Below are 14748 nucleotides of genomic sequence, written 5' to 3' on the forward strand. Positions count from 1 at the left end.
TTACTCAACCAATAAAGACTTTTCAAATATCTGAATGTCTCGTACTTCCCTTTAGCCTCTGTAGACGGAAACCTACTGAGTAATCTAAACTTCAATTATTCTTCCTAGAGCTTGATTCCAGACTCATGACTATTCTGACTTCTTCTCTGGGCACATTCTACTTTGTTCAACCAACTCTTTAAATAAGTACTTGGCATACCTGTGGGATAGATCAGAACAGAATATTATACTTTCATTTTTTAAAAATGATCACTAATTTCATTAATCCAATATATATTTCTCAGAAACTATATCACACTGGTGAATCATATTAAGAAAATATCCAATAAATTTCCTGAATCTGCATTCAGCACTACTAAATAATAATTGTACTCCCCAAAAAAGCCACACAAAAACTTTGTTTTGGTAATATCAGTAAAAGAGTTTACTTTCAAAATTTTTCAGTCACCATCATCTCCATTATGATTATTGTTAGACTCATGGGACCAAAATAAAACTGTGTTCAAATACTAGTATGGTAAAAAAATACCCCACCCCCATTAGCAGCTTCCCCTTATACCTGCCTGAGAGCTTTCACTGGCCATAGGAGATGCTCAACCTAGACAAAAGGTTTTCTAAATAACTTAAGAGTGTTGATCCAAAGCACCCTGACAATCTAGTAGCCTACATAAAAACAATTGTCTCAAAAAGAATAATGGGGAGAAACTAAGATGGTGGCATAAACACAGGGAAATTGCTGCCTCCCACAACAACTTCAAAAAAAACAACATAAAGACAAAACGGACATCATCCAGAACTACAGGAAGGCTGGCTGAGTGGAAATTCTACAACTAGAAGGAAAGAAAAGCACGCTGAGAGCCAGAGGAGCTGTGGAAGTAAAGTGCAGAGGTACGGAGGCTCGCACCCGCAGAAAGGGGCTGGCACCTGAGGACGCGGCTGTCTTTTTGAATCGGGAGGGAGTCACAAGCTCCTGACTGCTCTGAACTCCGATTCCGGGAAGTCTCTGAGGACCCAGGACTCATACGGGGAGAAACTGGACTGTCTGGCAGCGGGCAGAACTCAGAACTTGAGGGCAGCTTTCCCTCAGAGGTGCTTGCAGCAATTACTGGGACACTGAGACGCGCTGCCCCTTAGGGCAGGGCTGAGGATCCGCCATAGCTGCTTGCTCCGCCCTTTGATTCCCTGAGACCCCGCCCCACCCAGGCTGCAGCAGAGGCTTTTGCATATGAATGCCCCGGCCCTTTGCAACCTGAAAATTACCTAACTGCAGCTGGGCCAGACAGACCCAGAACTTCCAAGAGAAGGCCCAAAGCCCCACAACGGCTTGCATTGCTTCACAGTTGGGCCTCATCAGGGCACCTCCAAACTCCAAACAAGGAAGGGGAATCTGCAGTTCTCTTCTTAGCTCTTGCTGGGTAACCTCAGGCAGAGACTAAATTAGCACCTCCTTAGATCCAAGAGCCAGTGTACCCAGTTGTCAGAGGGGGACCATCCGATTATAACCCCTCAGATCCATAAGGGACACACTCAGGGGGCAGACTCAGTGAGCACCAAAGCCCCACTGAAGCAAGTCTTGCCCCAGAAGGGTGTCTTCAGCACAGAAGTTCTCCCACTGCAGACACAGCTGATTCTCACTGCCAATTGGCCTGGAGGTCAATTCCTCCCAGTGGTCCTACAACAATCAAGGCATAACTACAACAAGACTGTGCACAAAGCCCACAAGGGGGTGCACTAAGAGTGTCCACCTCAGGTAACTGGGGAGGCTGAGCCACTGGGCCCTACAGGACACCTAGCACACAAAACCACTCTACCAACACAGGGAAGCATAAAAAATGCGGAGACAAAGAAACAGGTCACAAATGACAGAAATGGAGGAAAGCAAACGACTGGATATAGAGTTCAAGGCCACGTTTATAAGGTTTTTCAAGAATTTTATGGAAACCGCCGATAAATTTAGTGAGACCCTCAAGAAATCTAGTAAGACCCTCGAGGATATGAAAAAGGACCAACTAGAAATTAAGCATACACTGACTGAAATAAAGAATAATATACAGAGATCCAACAGCAGACAAGAGGATCCCAAGAATCAAGTCAAAGATTTGAAATACGAAGAAACAAAAAAGACCCAACCGAAAAAGAAAAAAGAAAAAAGATTCCAAAAATATGAAGATAGTGTAAGGAGCCTCTGGGACAACTTCAAGCGTACCAACATCAGAATTATAGGGGTACCAGAAGAAGAGAGAGGGCAAGATATTGAGAACCTATTTGAAGAAATAATGACAGAAAACTTCCCCTACCTGGTGAAAGAAATAGACCTACAGGTCCAGGAAGCACAGAGAACCCCAAACAAAAGGAACCCAAAGAGGACCACACCAAGACACATCATAATTAAAATGCCAAGAGCAAAAGACAAAAAGAGAATCTTAAAAGCAGCAAGAGAAAGACAGTTACCTACAAGGGAGTACCCATATGACTGTCAGCTGATTTCTCAACAGAAACCATGCAAGCCAGAAGAGAGTGGCAAGAAATATTCAAAGTGATGAATGCCAAGAACCTACAACCAAGATTACTTTATCCAGCAAAGCTATCATTCAGAATAGAAGGTCAGATAAAGAGCTTCACAGATAAGAAAATGCTAAAGGAGTTCATCACCACCAAACCAGTATTATATGAAATGCTGAAAGGTATTCTTTAAGAAGAGGAAGAAGAAAAAGGAACTCTTACCATTAGCCACAGCATGGATGGAACTGGAGAGCGGATAAATACCACATGATCTCACTCATTTGTGGAATATAATGAACAACATACACTGATGAACAAGGACTGATCCAGAGATGGAGAGGCATTGATTGGACTGTCGGGCCTTGGAGGGAAGGTAGGGGAGGGTGGGGGTAAGGGGGAAAGATCAACCAAAGGACTTATATGCAAGCATATAGGCCTAACCAATGGACACGGGCAACCGGGGGGGGGGGGGGGATGAGGGCATGAGTGGGAGGTGGGGGGGGGGTAGAGGGTAACGTGGGGATAAGGACACATATGTAATATCTTAATCAATAAAAAATATATTTAAAAAAAAGAATAATGGATGTGTTTTAAGGTACAGTTTGAACCCTGATAAGATTAACAAGAAATTGTTAAGAGAGTTGTGCCAATCTGAACTAAAAGGAACAGAGACATTTCAAAATGAAAAGAGGCTTTTGAGCTCCCAACTTTCAACAGGTAGGAAGCTGACTGAAAATGCTACTCAGCTGCAAACAGGGGTCATTTATGACAGAGGAAAATGACTTCTCAGAAGGTGGAGCCAAAAGCAGAAGAAAGGAACGTATTAAGGAAAGACTTCCAGGTAGTAGAACTGGTACCTAATCAAGGAACACTCACTGCCCCTGAAGTAGGGGACTATAAATACAGGAACCTGGCTGGATTTCAGACTTGCTATGGACCAGCAATCGTGCCTCCCCCTCCTCCCCTATTTGAATAGAAGTGTGTATTGAGGTTATCCTGTAACTGTCTCACCATTTGATTCTGGGTATATCTTTCCAGGTCCTAGGTCTGTATCAAGAGGGACACAGCTGCTCTGATCAAGAAGTGGAATCTAATCCTCCCCTCTCCTTTTAATCTGGGCTAGCTTTGTGGCTTGTTTTGACTAACAATGTAGCTGAAGTGAAATGACTCAAGAAGCCTTGCAGCTTCAGCTCTTATCCTCATGGAACAATGTGGCCACTATGTAAACCACCTAAACTATTCCTAGTAGAGAGGCCACATGAAAGAGAACCAATTGCTGTCCCCCACTGACAGCCCCAGGTAACTGAGATACTTTAATGAGGACATCTTAAACAATCCAGCCTCAGTGAAGAGGCTAGATCAGCAATTTTCAACCTTCATCATCTCATGGCACACATAAACTAATTTCAAAAATTCTACAGCACACACACACAAAAATTATATTTTTTGCCAATCTGACAAAAAACAGGTATAATTTTAATTTACAAAATAATAATAATAATAATAGTAATTACCTCCCCTTTTTGCTCCAAAGTGACTTTTTAAAAAATCAGGTGCCTATACTTGTATATAAGGATTTCTGGTACCAAGAATTAACCAATCAGATGCAACCTTATTATGCGACATGACCAATAAGATGCAATTCTATTATGTGACCTATACATTTATGGTTCAAGACAGGGCATTCATGCCAGAGGACTACTGTTGTGTTGGCTGTTGTCATTTTTTTATTTGACAATCTAAGGGAAAAGGGGTCTGTGCCTCTGACTAAATTAGTCAGGTATTACATATTTTAAAAACTCTTACAGCACACCGGTTGAAAATTGCTGGGCTAGATAATTGAAGCCACCTGAATGACTTCAACCACTAACATTCAAAAGTAAACAAACTGACCAGCTAAGCAAAAGAATAGTAAGCAAATAATTGTTTTAAGCCACTGCATTTTGGGACTATTTGTTATACAGTGACAGATAACAGACAATGGTAAATAATAATGCATCTTAATTTGATGAAATATAATCAGCAGCAGAACACAAGCTTTTTAAAAACATCAACCTAAGAAAAAAGAGTGGGAACTTACACAGTTGATCTGAATGTAAAATACCAATAACTACTACTATCACTATGTCCATATTAATGTTGAAATATAAAGCTTTGCAATGTTAAACTACTACAGAAGAAATCCTCAAAATCCTTTCCTAATGCTAAAACATCTCCAATCTTAAAATTTAAATGGATAAGGGAGGAGTGACATCAACTTAATGTAAATGAAAACAAAATAGATAACATCTTTGAATTATGGGTCACTTTTTAATGACGAGGTTTTCAATTTTTAACTTCAACTAAATTCTTAGAATACTTTCAACATTACTATAACTTAAAAGATAACATAAATAAGAATGCCGAGTTGTAAGCCATGTTTAAGAGACAGAGAATTAATTTTTGAGGCCAAAACAAAATGGACATTGTGCTCCATTTTAATAGAGTTACTTAATTAGAGAGGAAGCATATGCAGTGACAAAGCATTAGAATTCAGACAACCTGGAATTAGTCTAGCAGGGTGGCTCAGGGCAAACCACTTCATTATTTTTTACCTTAATTCCTCAACTATGACCTGCCAAAAAACTACTATTAGCACTCTAGAAGAGTCAAAAGGAACATGAACTTCACCAAATTAATAAGCTAAGAATAATATGGTTATATGCAATTAAATACAATTCCTTGAATTACTATTAATACTACTTATTATTATCAGATTAAAGCCATCATGCATTGAGCACTTATTACATGCTAAATGTATGTTCACCTAATCCTATTAACAATCCTATGGAGAAGGTAATGGTACCATTATCCTATTTTACAGAATAGTAAACTGAGATGTAGAGTGGCTAAGTAACTTTCCAAGGTCTCATGGTTGGTTAGTGACAAAGCCAAGATCAAATGCACCAAATACAAAACAAGAATTCTGTTGTGCAAAATGCAACCAAATAAGTGCCTTGGAATCAGGAGATCTAAGTTCTAATGCCAATTCTGCACTACCTACACCTGGATATAATACAATGAGCAAACCCTGGCCAGGATTGCTCAGTGGTTGGAGCACTGGTCTGTGCACTAAAGGGTCTCGGGTTCGATTCCAGTCAAGGGCACACACCTGGGTTGCATCCCAGACCAGTAGGGGCCAATGCTGGCCGAAACCGATCAATGTGTCTCTCTCACGTGGATGTTTCTTTCTCTTTCTCCCTCTCCCTCTTCCTCTCCCTCACCTTCTCCCTCAATGGAAAAAAATATCCTCGGGTGAGGATTTTAAAAAAAAAACAACCATGAGCAAGTTGCAAGCTAGCAATAGAAATCAAAAGGTTCTTAATCAAGAAGAAATTAGGGTCATTGTCAAATGTAAAATAGCATGTATCTAGGCTTTTTTTCATACATAGAATAAGCTCTAACTAAATACATTTTAAGATTTTCCTTTCCTAACTTTGATATTTTTATTCTATTTTAAGAAATTACATTAACTGTTATTTCTACAGTGAATTTTCTAATACAATCAATTAGCACATTAATACCATATACTAAATCATATTAGGAGACATGAAAATTTTCTGGCCACTTACTGTTCCCTCCTTTGAACAAGTCACACTCATAATGACTTGTACTCATACACTCTTTCACTGACTTATAAGATCCTATATTACTGATCTCTCCTCTGGTTATTAAACTCTCTCCTTTTATTTCACTTTCCAAGCATGTTTGCTGCCATGTTAAGCTAATATCCTTAAAAATAGAAATGTTTCTTAAATAGTTGTTGAAAGAATGATAACTGAAAAGAATAACATTCAGCAATTACTCAATAAATACATTGACTATACAGAAAATATTTTTCCTCTCTAGCTTTAAAACCACATTTTACTAAAGATTGGATTATCAAAAACGACCATATAATAATCTTTTTTTTCAGATTATTATACATTTCCAGTTATTCCAAGTTTCTTGATGCACAATGAAAATTAATCAAATGCCATAAACTCATTAACTGATCCTATCACAACTCCTAAAATAAAGCAATTAATCAAAAAAATGAACTGAATCCAGCAAATAACTTTACAACAGCTAATAAAATCAAGTAAACCACTAGTCACATTACCTAAAGACATATCATCAGAAATTATTTTCATGACATGGCTCAAATGAAGATGCTGACAAAAAGTGTTCCTAAGCCGTGACTGGTTTGGCTCAGTGTATAGAGCGTCAGCCTGCGGACTGAAAGGTCCCAGGTTCGATTCCAGTCAAGGGCATGTACCTTGGTTGCGGGCACATCCCCAGTGGGAGGTGTGCAGGAGGCAGCTGATGTTTCTCTCTCATCGATGTTTCTAACTCTCTATTCCTCTCCCTTCCTCTCTGTAAAAAATCAATAAAATATTTTAAAAAGTGTTCCTAACATAAAAGTGAAGCAAAAGAAATATTTTAAAACTCTGAAAAAGCAATGGAAATCAAGTAGCTTTTAATCAAGAAATTGGGTAGTTGCCAAATATAAAATATCATATATTTTGAAAATATGAACTTTATTTTATAATATTGAAAATATTGACATATTTGAAAAGAAAGGTGATTATAACGTAATACAAAGATCGATCTAGAAACTTTTTATATTTAGGTAGAGAGGACCAGAAATGCTATTTCAAAAATGACATTTATATGGAAGGCAGGCAAAAGTGAAGGAAGAAAGAATATGCTATAGATGTCAAGTTTGACTTTGAAAGAGGAAGGGCCGCTGGAAACAAATGGAAAGATAAAGGGTCAGATACACTGTGCTGGGACTGTCAATAAAAACAAGGAAAGACCATAAACAGGAACATGTGTGCAATCAGGTCTTCTTTAGGCCTAAATTATCCATCCCTTGAAATATTTTATGAACCTGAATAAAAATTACCCTCTGTATGCATCCACTTATAAAGAACAAAGAGTTTATAATTTTATGCCACTATCAATGAGTATTTAAAACTATTTTGGGGGTTAGAATTAGTACAGAAACCTTATGTGTGGCAGAAGAGGAAAGTGTCATGGCAACACTAGCTGTCACAAAAGAGCATTCTGGGCTAAGAAGAAGACAATGTTGTGCAATAGCAAGAACACCAGCTATAGGAGTAGGGGGAGGTGGAGTAAGGTATAGGGGGGATAAATGGTGATGGAAGACGACTTGCTTTGGAGTGGTGAACACACAATACAGTGTACAGATGACACGCTGTAGAATTGTGCACCTGAAACCTGTATAATTTTGTTAACCTCTGTCACCCCAATAAGTTCAATATAAAGGAAAAAATTTAATAAATAAAAGAGAACCAGATATATGAAATATGGTATGAAATGGAATGACCAAATAGGAAACTGATAGCCACAATGTCAGACACTGAAAAATAGCATTAATGAATTAAGTGAATTAGGAAAATCTAACAGGTTCTTAATATTATAACTTTAAAATAACACCCATTTGACAAGTTATGAAGTCTCTCTTTAGAAGTTCTATGACTAAATAATCAGATTTTCCACAACATGGAATGATAGGACACTACATACTACACTTCTGAGTGAGAAAAATCTCCTCAAAATGCAACCATATCATCTGTAAAAACCTGAAAGTTTCATGCCAGTTGCACAGAATTTTCTCAAGTGAAATTAGAGGCAAAGGATAGTGACAAATGGGTCCATTCTACGTTTATACAGAGTGCGTCCAGTTGTCAATTATAACCAGGGTCATCTAATTAACACAATCCTCCATCAAATTATCAGGCGAAAAATCAAAATTGGGATATTTTTTTCTCTCCCAGATTCTTCATCAGAGATCAAACCAGGAGTCAAAAGAAGAAATGTAAACTCAACAAACCAAGAGTGGCACTCATGTGACCACAAATTAAAAGTTACGATTTCATTTTGTGAGACTACGAATTCAGGTTACTACCGCATATATCCAGGGGAAATAAAGAAACGACTTCCCTTCCAACCAGCATTTGGGAACAACTTTCACGTCCTAGGCAGCGGAGCTCATGGACAAACCCGGTGTGCTTTTCGGCAGCTACTTGTTTAGCTACCGCACTCAGGGAAGCGCAGATCATGAACGCCTCCGTCTCCTCCCTTGGCCGTTCCTGAGCCAGACCCTTCCGGGGCTGCGGCTGATGGAGAAGGTTGTCTCCGAGAAGGACGGGAGCTCACGTGGGGAGGGAACGGTATCCCGATACAGCCCGGAGGACCGGTGACGCACGGGGAGCTTGGAACACAGCCCGGCGCTCCCCTCCCCAGGAGCAGCTAGGTGGGCAGGCGATCGTCCGCCTGCGCTATTCTTTGACAGGTGTGTTCATTTTTTACTTCGATAGCAGACCCTCCACCTCAGCCTAAATGTCGAGAGAGGGGTGGCAGCGCCACACAAGTATCTCTGAGCGCAACACAAGTTTAAGAAATAAAAATACCACCACCACCCCCTTTTTTTTTTAATTGCAGCCTACTCGGTGCCCTCACCTCTTCTACACACCTCGGCCATCACTCCAGGCAGAGCTCCTCGGCGCCGCCTCGGGTCCCCATGACAACCCCACGGAGGGCAAGCTCCCTCCCTCCCCCTCCGCCGCCGGCCGGGCCGGGCCGGGCCAGCCGAGCCAGCCTGGCAGGTGACAACTCCACCTGCCAGGGCTCCCACCCGGCCCGCTCCCGACAGGAGGCCGGGAGCCCTCGGGCGCTCGGGCCCACTCCCGGGCCAGGGCATGACGCTCCTCCGTCGGGGACGTGGGGAAGGGGGTCCGGACGCGGAGCTGAAGAGGTTCCGCTCCGACCCCCAAGCCAGTGACGAGGGAGCCCGGGTGCGAACCCCAAAAGGAGTGCCGCCGCGGCCCGGAGCCCCAGTCGAGGCGGCCGAGAGCAGCCGAGGGGCGGGCGCGGTGGGCGCGAAGGAACTTGTCGGTTTTCCCAAACAAGGACACCTCGCGGCGGCGGGAGAGGCTGGGGGCGACGCTCACCTTGAAGGGGTTGTTGAGGTCCGGGTCGGCAAACGGGTTACTGTCGAAATCCGACATCTCTCTCGCGCTCCGCGTCACCCACCCGACCCAGGCGCAGAGAAAGAGACGAGGCGAGGCCGCCGCCCCCCTGCGCGCTCACGTCGCCGCCGCGCCGAGCGCCGAGCAGATCCGGGTCCAGCTGCTGGGCCACCCAGCCGGCCGCGCCACTGAGCATGCCCCGTGCGCCGCTCCCGGCCGCGCCGCCGCTCCCGTGCGCCGTCCTGTTCCTCGGGGAAATCCCGCGCTCCGGGCTTTGGCGACAACTGCGTGGGGGCGGAGGAAGCCTGGAACGAGGACTCCGAGCTGCTAGATCCGTCCTATATTCCTTGGGCCCGACTGAGATTCTGCATCTCATCTCTTTTTTTTACAACATGGGTATTTTATGTGTTTATATTTTTAAAATATGTTTATGGATTTCAGAGAGGAAGTCAGAGATAGAAACACCCATGATGCAAGAGAATCTTTGATTGGCTGCCTCCTGCACGCCCCCAATTGGGGGGGGATCCAGCCCGCAACCCCGGCAGTTGCTACCCGACCGCATCTCATCTTGAGCAGCAACTGGTTTAGGTGGACTTGATTGTGTTGTCATCGACTTAAAACCGGCCACGTGTGATTCGGAAAAGAGGTGGTATTTTGTGGACCAAAAAAAGTATGTCCGCTGACACCTCGGCCGCAGGTCGGGAAGGTAGCCTGCGACGCAGGCTACACACCGGGGAGCCAGTGGCTATTTAACCACACTTACAGCTGCTTACGGAGAGGCGTGGGGAAGGGAGAAGCTCTGCAGCTGGCTCCAAACCCCCTGTCCTGGAGGCCCAGCCCTAGCTAATGGAGTTTGGCACACCCAGCCTCCCATCTTCCGGTCCCTCTGCTGCCAAATCGGAGATCAGCCGCGGGGCTACTGATCCGGATTGGCTCTGCAGAGGTTTAGGTCCGGCCCCAGCTCCCATCCTCTGGAATCTGCAAAATGGCTACTTCGGAAATCAGTGGGGGGGGGGGGGGGGGGGGCGGGGGGACAGGTGAGCAAGCGGGGGAAGGCCACAAGTCGAGAGATCAAGTTAATATTAGTGGACAACAAAGATGCCGTTTTGTTGACTTTCAAGCATTTGGGCACAAAATATACACCTCTGATTTTTCCCTATTCCCTCCCCAACACCAGGGATGAGGTTACTGAAAAATGGGCATGCATAAGGAATTTATTTGAACGATTCATTACCTTACCCCTGAACTAAGGGTATCTCTTTCCTCTACTTTCATCTTCCTTCTGTACTAACCGAAAAGCACTTTGCAGATGAAGCTACAAAGAGCCAGAATTGGTAGGTGCCGAAGATTGGGAAGTTGCCTTGGCCTTTTGAAGGCTTGTGCTATGCAAAGTCAGCTGGGAAACACTTTTCCCCTGCTGTGAAAACAAAAATCACATTTTGCTGTGATCTGTCTTTGGCGGGATCCAGGTTAGGGTATATGACAAGCTGCTTCTAGGCAGCCGACTAGGAGTGTCGACTAATAACTCACAACAGACAGGGATGATCCTGTCAGAGCTGCAAGATTCTAGATATGAAAAAGAGCAAACAATCTGTTGTGCTCACCACCCTATTAGCAGCAGCCTCGTATCTGGTTGATTCTTCGGTGCTCAAAACCCAATTATAGGTTCAAATTCTAATTATGATATTACATGGGCTACTCACTTCACCTCTTTGGGTCTGTAAAGGATTATTGAAGAAGTAAATGAAATAAGACACAGAAGAATTCCCTCATGAATCTAGTGCCTAAGTAGTATTTGTTGAATGTCTGCAAATGGCAAAGGGGCCCAGCCCATTGTTCCCAGGTGCTTTTCCTCATCTCTCCTAGGCTTGATCTAGCCCAGCTGATCTGCTTCTCTCAGCACTTTGGCCCTCTCTCCCTCCATCTGTCCTCCAAATGACCCAAATAATCAGCAGGTATTTATTATGCATCTAATATGTTCCAAGACAATGAGGATAAGCTGAGCCTGCTTGGTGGAAATTGCAGAGTGGAAATTTCCAAATATGCTGTTTACCGCCAGTGACATTAGCACCTAATGCAAAAATTTACAGACTACATTGTTCCAGAATCACTTGAAATACTTGTTAATGTGCAGGTCCCCACCTCTCCACATCTCCTATCCCTAAGATTCTGCTTTAAGGGATCTAAGATAGAGGCCCTGAATCGGAATTTTTTTTATTTTTTAAATGTCTTTATATACAAATACATTATTTTACATAAATGCATAAATAGATTCATAGCATACATACGGTGTTTTTGCTTTTTTTTGGTAAGTTTTTTATCCTTTGTCTTCTGTTGTCTCTTCCTTACATTAACAACCTGGTATGTTCCTTTTAATATTCTTATAATATTGTCTATATAATTTACATTACACTCACATAATCATATACAATATATAACACATAATCATGCAGACATATACTCATACAAAGTTTTGGCATTGTCTTTAAAAATGGTAACAGATATATGGGTGTTACAAAAAAAATGTATACACACTAAATAATTATAAAGGCAATGTTTATTAAAAATACATTTCATTTTCAAAATTGAACTATCAGCTGTTAAAGTGTGTATACATTTTTTGGGACACCCTGTATATTTTTCTGCAACTTATTTTTTTCATTTAATGATACTTAGGACAGACTTTTCTGTGAGATGTACATTGGCAAAAAGTCTAAGGTTTCTTACCTCAGTAAACCACATAAATATAATTATTTTTTATGGCTACTATTACTATAGAGGTAAAAAGGGTTGAGAAGTATGGCCTAATGGAAATATTTCCAAATCAACAATTATTAATCAAATTCACTCTTTTAACAATTGCAGAATCACCACAGGTGATTCTGATAGAGGTAATGTTCTGACAACACTTTAAGAAAGAACACTCATATAAAGATATTCAGGTGTATGCTGGGTCCACGGGTAAGCTTATTAATTCATTAGCTTTCATGAAATGTGGAGTTACAGGACATAAGAGCTGAAAGGAACCTTAGCATTTCTCATGATAAATGAACTGAGTTTGAACAGGTGAAGTAATTTGCTTCAGCCATAAAGAAAATGAACAAACTGAGAACAGAACTCAGACCTATTGACTCATGATGCAAACATTACATTTATAGATTTGGTTAGCAATATTTTATAAAGAGGGAAGAGATGCTATGTGCAAGGTAGAAAGAAAGCATACAGGCGGCTTCATTTGTTGAAGTAGTTCATTTTTCCAGGAGGTGCCTTCTAAATTTGATAGAACAATGAATGAAAAATCAAAACTAGTTTCTGATCCAGCTCTACCATAAACAAGCTGTGTGACCTTAATCATACCAATTCACCCTTCTGACCTGAGTTTCCACATAGTAAGTCAAGAAGTATTTCCTGAATGCCCACTAGGCAGTAAACAATATTTTATATGTTGGAGATAAATTAGGGTACTAGATATAAGAGTAGGGTCCATTCCCAAGAAATTTCCCGGAAGGTCTAGGACAGTGATGGCGAACCTTTTGAGCTCGGCGTGTCAGCATTTTGAAAAACCCTAACTTAACTCTGGTGCCATGTCACATATAGAAATTTTTTGATATTTGCAACCATAGTAAAAAAAAAAGACATATTTTTGACATTTATTTTATATATTTAAATGCCATTTAACAAAGAAAAATCAACCAAAAAATGAGTTCGCGTGTCACCTCTGACACGCATGTCATAGGTTCGCCATCACTGGTCTAGGACATGACTAAATGATATCTCGGGTCCTTTGGGCAGCTCTACCATTTGATTTATCTGTGGCAGTGGCTCACCCTACCTAACTGTGCCCCGCCCCCTCTGTGACTACTGTAACTGATACCCAGACACCCTAACACAGTGGTTCTCAACCTTGGCTGCACATTAGAATCACCTGAGAATCTTTAAAATCCTGATTTCTGGGCCTCATCCTCCAGAAATTCTGTTTCTTTGTTATGGGGTGGGGCCACACATTAGTAACAAAGAAACAGAATTTCTGGAGGATGAGGCCCAGAAATCGGGATTTTTAAAAAGATTCCCAGGTGATTCTAGTGTGCAGCCAAGGTTGAGAACCACTGCCCTAACAGGAGCATATGTCGCTCTCTATTCTGCCACTGGCTACACTTCTAGGTGGTGGCAGAGGAGACAAGGCACTGTGTGGTAGGCCAAATAATGGCACCCCCAAAAATGTTCACACTCTAATCCTGGAACCTTCAAACATGTTACTTTACATGACAAAGGGGACTTTGCAGATGTGATTAAGGTGAGGATTTTGAGAGGCGGAGATTATCCTGGATTATGCAGGTGGGCTCGATGGAATCAGATGAATCCTTAATAGTGGAAGGCAGAAGCATTGCTGGCTTCTAAGATGGAGAAAGGGGTTCATGAGCCCCTTTTGAGTGGTTTCTAAAAGCTGGGAACAGTCCTTAGCTGACAGCCAGCAAGGAAATGGAGATACCACAAGGAACTTAATTCTGCTAACAACCTAAACGAACAAGGAAATGATTCTCCCCAAGAGCCTCCAAAAAGGAACCTGGCCCTGCTGACATCTTTATTTTAGCCTAATGAGTTCTGACCTACAGAACTGTAAGGTAGTCACACTACCACCCATTATCCAGCTCACTGCCTTCCAAGCTCACCACCTAAGCTAACTCCAGCTAACTGTATCTAAAGTAATCACCCTTTCCCATATGATTATATGCTATTCAAAAGGCTGAATGGTCTGGGTAATCCTTCAGATAATTACATCACAGTGTTGTTCTTTTATGATTCATACGACAAAAGTATTCTGTAGTTCAGAACACAAGAAGCATAACAAAAATAAGTGTATATTTTGAGTCTCAGTGTAACTAAGACTATAGATGCACATAGAGTCCCTTCTACCAAGAATGTCCTCCTCCCTCTCATTTTCCACTTGTCAAAGTTCAATCAATCTTTCGTGGCCAGTTTCAAATAATATGTCCTGAATAGATCCATACTGGCTACCCCTAATCCAAATTTGTCTCTCCTTTCCCATAGTATCTAAAACAGTTTGAATCTTTCTTATAGAATTCATGATATACCATATCCTAGGGGTATCAATCATTAGTACATGCCCAGCATATATGGTAGCTCACAATATTTGGAGTAAATGAATGTATCTATCTCTCTTCTGAAGACAGGGAGAAATTTTATCTTTATAGTATTCACAGAGCTTAAC

The 14748-nt window shown here is 41.8% G+C and overlaps 1 protein-coding gene across 3 annotated transcripts in view; it reads right to left on the bottom strand.

The window, feature by feature from the left end:
• The window catches only part of SCAMP1 (secretory carrier membrane protein 1), a 79588-nt gene extending 69860 nt beyond the window's left edge, over positions 1–9728 (bottom strand). The window contains exon 1 of one of the 3 annotated variants that reach the window (XM_059694249.1): positions 9501–9728. In XM_059694249.1, coding sequence (XP_059550232.1) covers positions 9501–9557 — 57 coding nt within the window. In that variant the 5' untranslated portion in view covers positions 9558–9728. The remainder of the gene's footprint in view (positions 1–9500) is intronic. The other 2 variants (XM_059694251.1, XM_059694250.1) reach the window with 2 other exon arrangements.
• Between the last annotated feature and the right edge of the window lie 5020 nt (positions 9729–14748).

This window comes from Myotis daubentonii, chromosome 4, assembly GCF_963259705.1.
Source record: "Myotis daubentonii chromosome 4, mMyoDau2.1, whole genome shotgun sequence".
Classification (NCBI taxonomy): domain Eukaryota; kingdom Metazoa; phylum Chordata; class Mammalia; order Chiroptera; family Vespertilionidae; genus Myotis; species Myotis daubentonii.